Source organism: Chionomys nivalis, chromosome 8, assembly GCF_950005125.1.
Source record: "Chionomys nivalis chromosome 8, mChiNiv1.1, whole genome shotgun sequence".
NCBI lineage: Eukaryota > Metazoa > Chordata > Mammalia > Rodentia > Cricetidae > Chionomys > Chionomys nivalis.
This window is the reverse complement of record NC_080093.1, coordinates 66,559,071-66,572,608: the sequence shown is the minus strand read 5'-3', so window position 1 is coordinate 66,572,608 and position 13,538 is coordinate 66,559,071. Positions and strand designations below refer to the sequence as shown.

The following is a 13,538-nucleotide window of genomic DNA, read 5'->3' as shown; positions in this document are numbered from 1 at the left end:
GATTGACATAGTCAAATGGTCTACAGTTGGTTATTGACAAATCTTATAATTCACATAGTCAACATTTTCTACAAATTTCTACAGGTGTACTGTATTCGAGAATGTATATGTGTGTGTGGGAGTGGCTATGCATTATGAGACAGGCTCATTATCCCAGGATGGCCTCAAACTTGCTATAGAGTTGTAGGTGACCCTGACTGGTCTTCCTGCCCTCACCGGTGCTGGGATTGCAGGCACAGATGGTGCTGGGCCTATATAGTTTTAAGAAATGAATGACAAGAACCACTGCAGGTAAAAACAGCTTTATTTTGTTCATTTTGGTCTTTTTTAGAAGAGCAAAACTACCAAATGCAATCAAAGTTACTTTGTCTTATAGTCACTGGTTTCCTTTGGAAAGGAACACACATTTGAATAACTTGTAATTCAAACATATCAAATTCCCACTTCATTTCCTTCTTTTAAGTCAGCCACAGTAGAATCATTCTGGGTAAGTGTTCATATTCTCTCACCTTTATTCATACTGAAATAATATAATATTTATAAACCAAACTATTTGCTGTTCAGAAAGCTGGAAAGGTTCTTTTACATAATAATTTTGATATGATAAGAAACCACGCAAAACCGGCATTTGCAAATGGATAAAAATAGGATAGACTCCTTGAAAGAAAACATAAACAGTAATTTCTCTTATCTAAATAATTTCAATTGAGTGAATATATTTATCTGATAATATATCCTCTATCTTAGAATATAAAAAGTGCTCAGATTATTTATAATAAAAATAACAAAATTCTAAGAACTGAAAATAATTTAAATAAAGATAATACACTGAGAACCAAAATGACATCTGTGCTGTCATGGAGGGAGGTGTGAATCTACCTGAACTCAGAAGGGACTAAAGCAAGGAGCTGGAACATGCATAGCTCCTGCCTGGAGAAAAGAAAAACAGTCTCTGGAAGCTCCATGTGTCTTTATTTAGATGAAAGCCACTGACAAGAAATCAGGTATCTCAGATAGACTTTGCAAAATGCAAAGTTGGGATACTTGCCTTGACTGCCCTACACTAGCTGCGGTGCACACTCAACTCAAGAGCTCAAAGACAAGCACACATCTCTATAAAACGCCATGCACGGAGGCCTGGGCTAGGTGTCATCCTCAGGACTGCAGTCCACTTCCTTTCAGACAGGGTCTCTCAGTGCTGGAGGTTACTCAGTAGGTTAGGCTGCTGGCCAGTGCTCCAGGGACGCTCCTCTGACTCCCCAGTGCTGGGATTTCAAGCGCACACTCACTACCAGACCCAGCATTTTTACATGAGTTCTCGAGAACTGAACTCAGGTCCTCAAGATTTACCAGGCAAATAACTATGCCAAGACAACAGACATAGCAGGACCATCCTGGACACACACCCAATGGGAACACCTGATCTTTGCAATGTCTGCATGGCCTTTTCAGGTCGTTTATTAATGACACACTGTAACACTGGCAGAACTTAATATTGAACAGAGTAACAGAGCTTTGGTTTGTGGGGAAGACATGTTTCCTGGCGATGGAATGCGTTTGTCACCTTTGACCCCACCTAAATTTCCCAGCATGAGCTAACATCTTGTATGAGTCTAAGTCAATGGTTCTCAACCTTCCTAATTCTGCTGCCCTTTAATGTGGTTCTTCATTACGTGGTGACCCAACCATAAAATTATTTCATTGTTACTTCATAACTGGAATTTTACTACTGTTATGAATCGTAATGTAAATATCTGATATACAACCCCTGTAGGGGTTGCGACCCACAGGTTGAGAACCATCTTTTCTGTTAGAATTTTTCCAAGACAAAAACAGTAATGTGAGGAAATTCTTTAGACTCATTTCTTCACTTTCCTCCCCAGAATATTTACTGGAGACATTTAGCATACCTTGTTCCAGAAGCAAACTCCAAAAGGACAAGTCCCAATTAAGGGGCTAGATCATAGTGTATTTTAAAATCTTTATATTAACCACAAGATTCTCATAAATACAATTCCACAAAATATTTTTTAAAAGCTCTAAGAATGTACTTGGTGAGTGGCTACAGAAGCCAAGATATGCAGGACGGTGACCAGGTACCCAGGCTGGTGCTGGGCTATGGGGCAGGCTGTCAGTTTCTGAACAGCAACATCCTCTCGGCGCACTTCTGCCCCACAAGGTTGGCATACTCCAGAACACCCTCCTCCTCACTCGGGTCTTCTTGGTAGTTCTTATAAACAGCATAAGGCATGGTGGATCGCCTGTGCAGTACCCGTAGTCGGTTAAGGTCCTGACTGCGGCCTTCATCCACTGCAAAGAGACAAATACGGATCAAAGACTGCTATATATCAAAGATGTGCACGGCCAAAGTACATCATCTGAAACGTGATGGCCTCGCAGGTCCTCACTGTGCGGTATGTTCATGAGCATGCTCCTAAGAATACACAGGAAGTTCCTTAGTGAAAGGCAAGAAGCATTCCCTAGTTTGCTAGCCAAAACAAAGTAGAGTCAAAGAATCACACTCAACTGAGAACCACCGGCTATACTGTACCTTCTGATTTGCTGAGGTACAGTGGCATCTATAATGTTCCAGAATCTTTCCAGAGTCTGTATTAAATCTTAGTGCCTCTCCAGCCAACATGCTGCATGGGGACTTACTGTCAACAGAGCAGCATAAGGAGGTCTGGCTTTGCATACTCCTGTTCTTTATTGAGGGCAGTAGGGCAGATTCTCACAGCTTCAAAAGAAGACAGAGTACAGGGTGCTGTTGCTTCCTTTGGGCTTTCCTGGTTCCCATACATAAGAACTCATGGCTTATATCAAGAACACCTGTGCTCCTGCCTTCCCTGAAGCTGAGCGTGGTCTCGCGACTCAGTTCTGGTCAGCATGAGTAGTGCTTTATGGGACTGCAAGAGCCTTTCCGAGAGAACAAGTTATCTCTGCCTTCCTTCAGGCAATCGCCTGTACATGGACAAACATAAGGGCGAGAGTCTAACTTCTACCTTGGAGCTGGAAGGTAGAGGCATGCCTTTGGTTTAGTGAAAAGACAAGACTCAAGGTGGTCAGCCTCTGACTTCATGGAATAAACTATCATGCTGGGGATAAAATACCTGGGATGAGCTGGGGTGGAGGGGTACACCTGTGGTCCTGGCACTTGGGAATTTAAGAGGCAGGAAGATCATAAGCTCAAGGTCATCCTGGCTGTAGAGAGGTCTAAGCCAGCCTGGGCTACACAGCAAGACTTCAACATGCACGCGCGCACACACACGTGCACACACCAACCAAAGAAAATGTACACAAGGGCTTCAAGATAGTAAATTCTGGAACATTTGTATACTTGTAAAGAGTGCTGGGAAAGGAACCCAAGCCAAAGTGTGAAACTCACATGCTTTCTACACACCAAATACAGACCCAGAACTTCTTATACAAAGTACACATGGCTGTAATCTACCACCTAAGGCCAGGAATGGCATTTATAACTAAGACACAAACATCTAAAGTTTCTTCTTTCTCAGAAGTTGATGCTCTAAAGCAGAATCAAACTCAGGAGATTTCAGGAGAGAAAAGAACAGAATTCCTCCTATTCCTCAGATGCCAGAAACAGGAGACACCAATGTACTGCGTACAATTTATCTGCCCAAATGCATGTGAAGGAGAGGGAGCCCATCCAGTCTCAGAGTCCAGGCCTGCCTGTTCCGTTGGTTGGGCTGCATGGCCTCTGGCTTATGATCATCTTGTCATATCCTCAAGGATGGGACATGTACATCCCACACAGTTAAGATTAAAAGTAATTTAAACATAAACAAAATTCTGTAAGATACTTAAAACATTAAAAATTATGATTTAGTTAGCAGGGAGGAAAAATGTAGCTCAAATTCTTACAAGACCCATTTAGAATCGTCTTATAGATATAAACATGACATCCATACTCACAGACAAATCTACAGTGCTAAACAGGCCCAAAGGCCTTCCCTTGATGGGCCTTGAAGAGACTCAGGAACAAGCTATTTTGATATGAAGATGGTTGCCATGGCACCCAAGGAAAGCTGTCAGCCTACTAAGATACAAGAATTTCTACTTCTCCTTTCCCAAAGCTGCATCACAGCTTAACTTCATAAAATAAAAACACAAGGAGTCTTGCAAGTTCTTGGGGATGAGCATTTGGTCACTAATGACTCAAATGCACTGCCAGCTCCATGACATTTCAATCAAGGAAAACTCTGCGGGGGCTGCTTGCTCACTCTCCCCACAACTGCTCCCTCACGAGAGCCGAGCTGTTTAACAGGTGCTTCCAAAGCAAGAGAAGCTACAGACCACAGCTGTACCTCTCGGAGGCGGGGGGGCGGGGGGGATTAATTATTGTTCTCAGAGACCTAAGGCTTTTCTAAGCCTTTCTTTCCTTTTTTTGTTTTGTATTTAGGGACAGGGTTTCTCTGTGTAGCCCTGACTGTCCTGGAATTCTCTCTGTAGACCAGGCTGGTCTCGAACTCACAGAGATCCACTTGCCTCTGCTTCCTGAGTGTTGGGATCAAAGGGACATGCTGTCCCCACAACCTGGCTTTTTTTTCCCCTAGGCTTTTCTAAAAATGATTCAAGAGTATATCAGCATATCTTTATAATATATTGTTTTCACTTTTATATAATATTTCTGTAACAAGTTTTTATAGTTTTTAAAGGATACAGACGTATACACAGCAGATAAATTGACATAAGAGCTAAAATGCTAAGCAAATGAACAACAGGGGATGTGATACTCGTGTTAATGGTCACCCTGACAGAATCTAGAACCAACTGGGAGAAGAGTATGTGGGATACCTGTGGGGGATTATCTTGACCTTATTAACTGAGGTGAGTGGTCCCACTCCCTGGCCGAGAGAGCTCCTCAACTGTGTCCGTGGAGACAGGAGCTGAGCGCAGCACGCAGTCATCACGCTCTCAAGTTCCTACTCCGTGTATTCCAACCCTAAGCGTCCTACCAAAGGGTGTAAAAACTGGGAGCTTTAAGTTTGATGTGACAGGATACTTATATATCATCTGAAGATATCTTATTTATCAACCACTTGACCTATACAAAATACTGACTGTAGTGCGGGTGTGTGTCACCAGCTGTCAATGAGTGAAAATACAGGTATCCTGATATGAATTCACCATTTCTAATATTCTTACCTTGACTGATTACAGAGAAACCTATGATGAACACCAAGTAAGGAATAGTCTACAAAGTAGCTGGATTGTATCCTTAATAAAATGTCATGGTCATCTTTATCACCACTACGACCACCCTCATCACAGCTCGGGGACACTGAGGTAGAGGAGGCAGAAAGAATATGAAGAGCCAGGGGATGAGATGAAGTGCTGTGTAATACTCTCTTCTGTACACAAAATGCTATTGCACTGATGGACTCACAGCAGCCACAGCTGCCCACACACAAGAGCTGCACAAGATCAAGCCAGACAAAAGAACGAGACACGATATTGCACACAGTTGACTCAAAAGGTAGGCCTTTCCTCTTTCTCTGCAACCTCTTCCTCCTCCAGGCAGCTGCTGAGACTCATAGTTCGCTGCCCTTCCATTTTTCTTTTAAACTCTAATAAAGCTGCCCTTGAGCTTCCTTTTGAGTCTATTCTTAAACTCTTTTACTAACAAAACGAAGAGTCCAAGAGAGGACCTTGATTTCCCTAGTATATGTGGTAACTGTGGTGAATTCTCCATTTCTGGCAATCACCTCATATTCAGTGCACATAACTAGGAGTGGTGACTCTGTTACGTCTGGAGACGAGGCTGGGACTCACTATCTGCCTCAACAGAGCAACTTCTATTCACAAAGGGACAAACGAAGTGCCCTGCAGAGAACAAGTTTTGCTATGTTCCTGGTGAAATACCTTTCTGCTCAGAGAAGAAATGTTCTCTCAAAAACGTCTCGAGCTGCGTAGGTTTGATGGATGGTCATTAATATTTATAATGCCCTTCCACACTGTTCTTGTGTGTAGCAGTTCGGGGGTACGGTCTGTGTACTTCAGAGTCATATGTGCTCTTGGCAATTACTTTTGTTTATGCCAAAATCCACTTGCCATGTCTCAACTGGCATCTCCCCAAATAACCCACTGCTCCTGGCTTTCATTTTTACTTTACACTTTGCACTTTTTAATACCTGCTTCAAAGCAAAAGATTTTCACTATGAGAAGGTACAGCAGACCGTGTAAGCTTCTTAAACGCACAGCGAAGCAGCAGCCATGTCAGCCGGGGTGGCCAACATGAGCGGTAAAAGCAGCTGTATGCTCACAAAGCTCAGCTCCTACAGGGCTCACAAGTCCTCCAAAGTCAAGACTTTCTAAATCCAAGTCTTTCAGAACTCTTCCCTTAGCAAAACCTTGTAAGTCTCAAACAGCAAGAGGACTCCGCAAAAGCAGAGGGCCCTTCTAGACAGCAAAGATGCTTCTGTTAAACTTCTGAAAGCAGAAAAGCAGCTTCTTTAGTGGACTTTGGAGAGTAAAAAAAGTAGTGTAACCGTGACACAGCAGAGCTATAAAGCAAACACTTTTCCTGTGTGCCCCTTCCTCCTCCAGAAGACTTTTCCAAAAGCACTATTTGTTTTCAGACATACTTTGAAAGCATGTAGTTAGATCAAAGAAATGCCTGTAGTTTACAGTTTAAAGCCAGAACTATGCCCAAAAGCAAACTCTAGTAGCACTGCCCCATTCCAAAAGTACCAATGCACTACAGGGCTCCTTCTTTTACTTGCCTTCCTGGGTGCAGCTGGAATGCCTTAAGAAAACATTTAAGAAATGAAGTGTGCTGCACAAGAACCTTTGTTTTTAATCAAAAGATTCACAACAATGGGTTAACAAAGTATTTCAAGGAGATGCTAAAACTTCAGTTCTGAGTAAAACTTTTAAAACACACACTTTAAATGGCAAATGAGTGGGTTCAAATAATAAACATGTCTATAGTTAGTCCACACATGACAGCCACCTAATATTCCCTAATTTCCAAGGTACACAAGTCAAGGGTAAATAATTAAGCACTAAGTAACCTGAAAAAAGATTGGTTTAATTCAGGTTTGGGGAATTAGGTGACATTAATTTAAAATGCAAATCAGAGCTCCCATGCAAGCAACAATTTACTGTGGAACTTAAGGGTTGCCAAAGAAACCGCTGCTGAAGCAGCCTGGGGAGCTGGCACATGCATTGCAGTTGTGTGGCCAGCACCCCACAACTTACACTTTGGAGGCCACAGAATATGCTTTTTTCACTAAGAAAAAAAGCTGGAACTGCAAATCCACAGCTCTCTACACCAAAGCTCAGACTACTGAATGTGTTAAGTGAACCAAAAGTGAACAAATCCCCCATAAAATTCACTTAAAGTTTCCCTAACACATTCAAATAATGGTCATTAAGTAATTTTTTTATTAAACAGTAAAATGAAATAAAACAAACACTAACATATCAGAATTGTGCAAAACAAACAGAAAGAAACAAGCCCAATAGAAGGCACAAGAAGGGGTGGAGAGATGGCTCAGAAGTTAAGAGCACTGGCTGTTTTTCCAGAGGACCTGAATTCAATTCCCAGCAACCAGACGGTAGCTCACAACCACCTCTAGTGGGATCTGCTGCCCTCTTCTGGCATAAAGCTGTATATGCAGATAGAGCACATATATACACATACACACACACATATATGTGTGTGTGTGTGTGTATGTATATAAAATAAAAAGAGGGCACAAGAAACAGACCCACTTGTTCACACACCTGAGACTCTCATAAAAACATTATCTGGAAGCCATACTAGATACATAAATGTTTCTTAAAGGCAGAGCTTGAGGATAGTTCAGTTGACAAAATGCTTGCCAGGCAAATATCAGGATACGAGTTCAGATCCCCAGTACTCACATACAAGGCAAAGTATAGAGAGCGTGCCTGTCTGCAGTTGCAGTGCTGGGGGAGCGCTGACAGGGCGGTCTAACTGAACTGGTGAACTCCAGGTTCAGAGAGAGCTCTTGTCTCAAAAACTAAGAGGGACAGTGACTGAGAAAAAGACTTGATGTCACCCTTTGACATACACATATATGTATCTACATGCACACATATGCACACACCCACACACACCAAGCATACCTTTGAGAATATAATATAAACAGATATGGTATTTCAATCTAGAGTTTGTTTAACTTCAAGTTTATAAAGTCACACCTTTCTCAAAAATCAGACATGGAGAACCCAGACACTTGGCAGACAAAAATAACTACATGGCAAAGAAAATCAAAGGCAATCTGTTTAAAAACAACTTACACGCCGGGCAGTGGTGGCGCACGCCTTTAATCCCAGCACTTGGGAGGCAGAGGCAGGCGGATCTCTGTGAGTTCGAGACCAGCTGGTCTACAAAAGCTAGTTCCAGGACAGGCTCCAAAACCACAGAGAAACCCTGTCTCAAAAAACCAAAAATAAAAAAATAAAAAAATAAAAAAAAAATAAAAACAACTTACACATGGGTAAGTAATACTGTGTGGAGCCACAGAACAGCATTTAAGTTTGGACAGTTTTCAGTTTAATATTAATTGAGAACATTACCTTTAAATATATTTAACTAATAAAGCTATAAAGTTAGACCTTAGTATATAGACATAATATTAATATCTTTAAGATTGATAGTGGACCCTTTAAAAACTACAGCCTTAGCTAGTGAGAATCAATAAGTAGAGAAAAGTACTTGCCACCAAGCCCAACAGACCAAGTTCAAACCCCAGGAACAACACAATGGAAGGAGAGCAGTGACTCACGTAAGTTATCCTCTGATTCCCACACACAAACTGCAGGGCCTTTCGGTGCATAATCAAGCATGAAAACATGCATACACATGTATACAAACACACACAAATAGAGACAATAAAAATTTAAGACTAATTAAATAAAACAGAAACAGGATCTTTACAAAACTAAAAGAAAAACAGGCCTACTAGTAATTAAAAAAATCTCAGGAAAGTATGATTTTCACTATTAAATACAGAGAGACCTTTTAATCTGTCCTTTTATGTGCCTATAGTCACAATCTGAGTTTTGGATGAATGGGCCCATTATCTCAACACTTGAATTTTACCACACAGACTCTAATATCCAGTGTGGAGCTGTTCACAAGCTGTCAGCCAGCTGTGGTCACAGTACCTTCGTCAGCCTAACAGTCACCTTTCAGGTCCAAAGCTAGGTGTAAGTGGGCAGAATACAGACAATAGTCATCACTGGGCAAATGACTCTTACTAACTAAAATTATGAGATGTTTAATTAATAATTTATACAGGTTGTGGAAGTGACAGGAATGCTTTTGAATAATCATACCCCAAACCAACCTGGTTCTGTTTCTGAATAACTTTTGCCTCCTAATATGACTTAGAGGGAAGACCAATGGAGTCACTGTAAGGGGTCAAATATGATATAGACATAGAGTGGCAGTTTGAAAGAAAATGGCCTCCAAAGGGAGTGGAAAAGGCACTATTAGGGGTGTGGAAGAAGTGTGTCACTGTGGGGCAGGCTTTGAGGTCTCTTTGCTCAAGCTTCTCTCAGTGTGTTGTCAACCTCCTGTTGCCTGCTTAGCAAGATATAGCACTCTTAGCTCCAACGCCATGCCTGCCTGCATGCCACCATGTTCCCCATCATGATAATAATGGACTGAACCTCTGAAACTTTAAGCAAGTCACCTCAATTAAATGTTTTCGTTTTTAAGAGTTTGCCATGGTCACAGTGTCTCTTCACATTAATAAAACCCTGACTGAGACTTAAGTATTTAGTAAAATTTCTTGGACCAATAAATACTAATCAAACTAATCACTATTATCACTGCAAAATGATTTCTTATAGGTGCTCATGACCAAGTGTTGGGAAGGCACTCTCCAAACAGGCATGGCTTCACGTGAAATTGCTCACAAGGAGGAGAGAGAGAGAGTAAAGGGCTCAGTGAACTGGATTCATTGTAATTGTGGAAATGTTACAATCAAGTCCATTCTCATTTGATGTAATTCAGAATCACCCATCTTGCGTTTGTATAATATGTCCAAGTTTGAAAGCAGCTTGATCCTCAACAAATTTTTAACTATCCGAAGGTTACAAAACACAGTAGGACCTGAACATCATGTAGTATGAGTTCCTCATTTCACTGATAATCAAACAGCCTGATAGTCAGTGAACTGTGGAAAGTGACAAATCTAGTGAAGTCTAAAGACCTTTTGTCTTTGGGTTTCTAGCTGAAGCACTAAATTAGCATGACTCCATGAGTTACCTGTTCTTGCAGAACAACGGTTAGGTATTAGGAATAAGCAAAGTGAATGCAAAAAGAATGAGTTTGGATATTATTAATGGAAATGCAATGAGAGGAACCTGAAATTCAAACAATTTGAATATTGCTAAAATTTGAATAATTTTATGAGTTTGGTACAATACAGGATTCTACCAGGTTCAAAGCTCTGTAAGGTTAGATGAGAACAAACATCTTAAGTGCTGAAGAAACGTAAACACTGGTCAAGACATAACCTCATGGGCTTAACAGATGCAGGCTTCTCTGGGCTCGTCCACTAATTAAACAGAGAAGCACTTGACCATAAACAATCAATCACCCACCTCCTCCGGGATATGGGGACCAATGGAAAGCCACTGTAAATGGCTTTAACCTGGTAAAAGCATTATGAAATGATGATGAGAATAAACACATGATGGTGTCAACGAACGCAAGACTACTGTATACCAATACAATTAGATAGAACTGGACCATCAGAGCAATAAGAGGTCCTACTCTCAAGACTTCAGTCGTCATGTTAACAACACTGAGTCTTCAAGACTCAGAACATGGTTTAGTTCTCTGAACAGGAATTGGTAGTTCTCAATGTAGGGATCTTGAGTGTCTTTTGATACATGTAATTCTAAATAATGAATATTCTTTTGTTATTCTAAGAGGATTCTTTTGCAATTCATTTTTGTTTGCTGCTGATATATAAAGTACAATTGACTTCTGTATAATAACTTTATAAGCTACAATCTTATTTAATTCAGTTATTAGTTCCAGTAGTTATACAGAGGACTCCTGAAGATTTTTTTATGTAAACAATGATTTATTACTTCAACAGGAAATGCTTAATTAACTAATTGATTTATACTGTGATTTCAAACTAAGTAAATATTTAGTTCATTGTGTCCACAAATCTAATTAAGTTCCTAAGAATACTTTGTCAGACAATTGAATTAAGTGGGAAACTGAATACATTTATAAAAATTTTAAAAGTTAAAAATTGAATTAGTGCCTTGTAAATGCAATCAAATGTTATTCAAAAGTCCCTTTTTCTTTAAATAATTGCTAAAATATTAAAGCCTTATACATTGAAAATATGATTTGTAATCTGCATTCAGATTTGACAAACAGGACAAATCTTTCTTTAATAGACTTACATTAATGAACTGAGTACTAATTTTTAAACTAGAAGAAACCTTTGAATCCACTTTCCTATAAATTAAAGTCATTCTTTAAAATATGAGTTAAGGCTTAATACCTGTGCACACACCAACTTGAAAATGCAGACTCTGACTCGGTCTTTCTACAGTCGTGATTTGTAGTGGACTGTGAAATCAATTCAGCGGCCAACAGCAGCAAAGACACAGCGTGCGATACCTAGTGACGCTGTTTCAGGTTGAAATCTTCCTGCACACTTGCACACAAGTGCTCGGGTAGGCGAGGAGGGACAGGCCCAGAGAGGGCAAGACCTTTCAAGGAGGCAGCATCAACTTCCAAATGGTACTATTTCAGAAGAAATGAACCAGAGAGGAGGTTGAATACACCAAATGAGGAATAAATACAGTAAGCTGTGCCTTCCTGGCCTAAAACTAACAAGGTAAAAGTTTGTGGTAAGCTATCTACTATCTCAAACACTCATTCTGAACTCCAAACTACAGAGAATTGATGTAGGAGGATCTTCTATCTGTTGCTTTCATTGGTTAATTAATAAAGAAAACTGCTTGGCCTGATAGGTCAGAACATAGGTAGGCAGAGTAGACTGAACAGAATGCTGGGAGAAAGAAAGCAGAGTCAGGCAGACGCCATGCTTTTCCTACCCAAGATGGACAGTGGTTAGACTCATGCTGGTAAGCCACAGTCAAGTGGTGATATACTTTAATAGAAATGGATTAATCAAGATGTGAGAGTTAGCCAGTAAGAGGCTAGAGCTAATGGGTCAGGCAGTGTTTAAAAGAATACAGTTTGTGTGTTGTTATTTCGGGGCATAAGCTAGCTAGGCAGCCATGAGCCGGGCTGTGGGAAGAGGCCCACAGCTCCTACTACACTTAAGCAACAGTTATGGTCTATGTCAAGTTATTTCTTCCTTAGTTGGTCTGAGGAAGTGAAGTGCAGTTTCCAAACCAAGGCCCATGCCATTCTAGGCGTCTACTCACAACATTATCTCACCTAAGAATGCTTATATAGCCCCAGGTACATGGGTATATAAAATAGGTACACAAGCAGGGCATTTTTAATAATAAATCATAAAGAAACTTATTTTAGAACCATTCTTTGTTAAATACATAATTTTATCATTTATTAAAGGCAAAAGAAGTTTCTATGCTATTCAGATGTGCTTGCTTATTTTCACATAAAGAATTCAATCTTGGCTAAATATCTGATGAAATATCTTCAATGTTTTCCATAGCTGATGGATACTTCAATTTTATAATTATCAATGCTTAGCAAAAAGCTTCATATACATATACATATATATCAAAATGCATAAGCATGTTTAGGGTCACTTCAAAAAGTGCTGAAAATTATGTCTCATTTATAAACCAAAATTCATTTAAATTTTGTTTATTAAACTCAAATTAGCAACTCAGTGCCCAGTGCAAACTGATGCAGCTTATTCCTTGGTGTCACAAGGGGACCATGTGACTTTTTTCAACCATGTGACCAGATATTGAAGAAAAACAATTGAAGAAAGGTTATTTTCTTTATATGCTGCATCCATCAGAGTTCTGGGGACAGACCTGAGGGGGGGGGCGGGGGGTGGTGAGGAATGAAGAAAAGCCAGGCAGATGGGCACATTAACAGAAAAGCTGGACGGCCTGGGCTCTCTGGTAGAGAAACCACAGCATCCCAGACGCTCACAATGTTTAGTATATGGAATTGACCAGAAAGATAGGGTTATCACACATAGCTGAACAAGGAAGTGGGGTTATGACATACAGATAAACAAGAAGGGTTTCTAGTATACATATACATGCCTCAGACTTTACTTACTTTACTCAGGGCTTCCTCTGCTCTCCCTATACTCATGAAGTCAGAGTACATCAAGGTGTCTGAGAAGTACCGAAACATGAGAAACTATGGAGGACAGGAGGGAAGATTAGCCTCAGATAAGAACAAACTACCTTTCTGGGAAGAGAGGAAAAGAGTGCTGTGATGGTGAGGCGCTGTGGAGGCCTGGACTACCTCTCCTTGATGCAATGTACTTGAATTGCTATCATCAGCCCATCATCCATTTTGCACATAGAGACTTGCTATTTTCATCTACCCA

General features: G+C 40.5%; 1 protein-coding gene across 7 annotated transcripts in view; it reads right to left on the bottom strand.

Annotated features, from left to right (window-relative positions):
- Positions 1-286: 286 nt before the first annotated feature.
- Ate1 (arginyltransferase 1) overlaps positions 287-13,538 on the bottom strand; it is a 131,907-nt gene continuing 118,655 nt past the window's right edge. For all 7 annotated transcript variants that reach the window (XM_057778531.1, XM_057778533.1, XM_057778530.1 and 4 more), the window contains one exon: positions 287-2,310. In XM_057778531.1, coding sequence (XP_057634514.1) covers positions 2,132-2,310 — 179 coding nt within the window. In that variant the 3' untranslated portion in view covers positions 287-2,131. The remainder of the gene's footprint in view (positions 2,311-13,538) is intronic.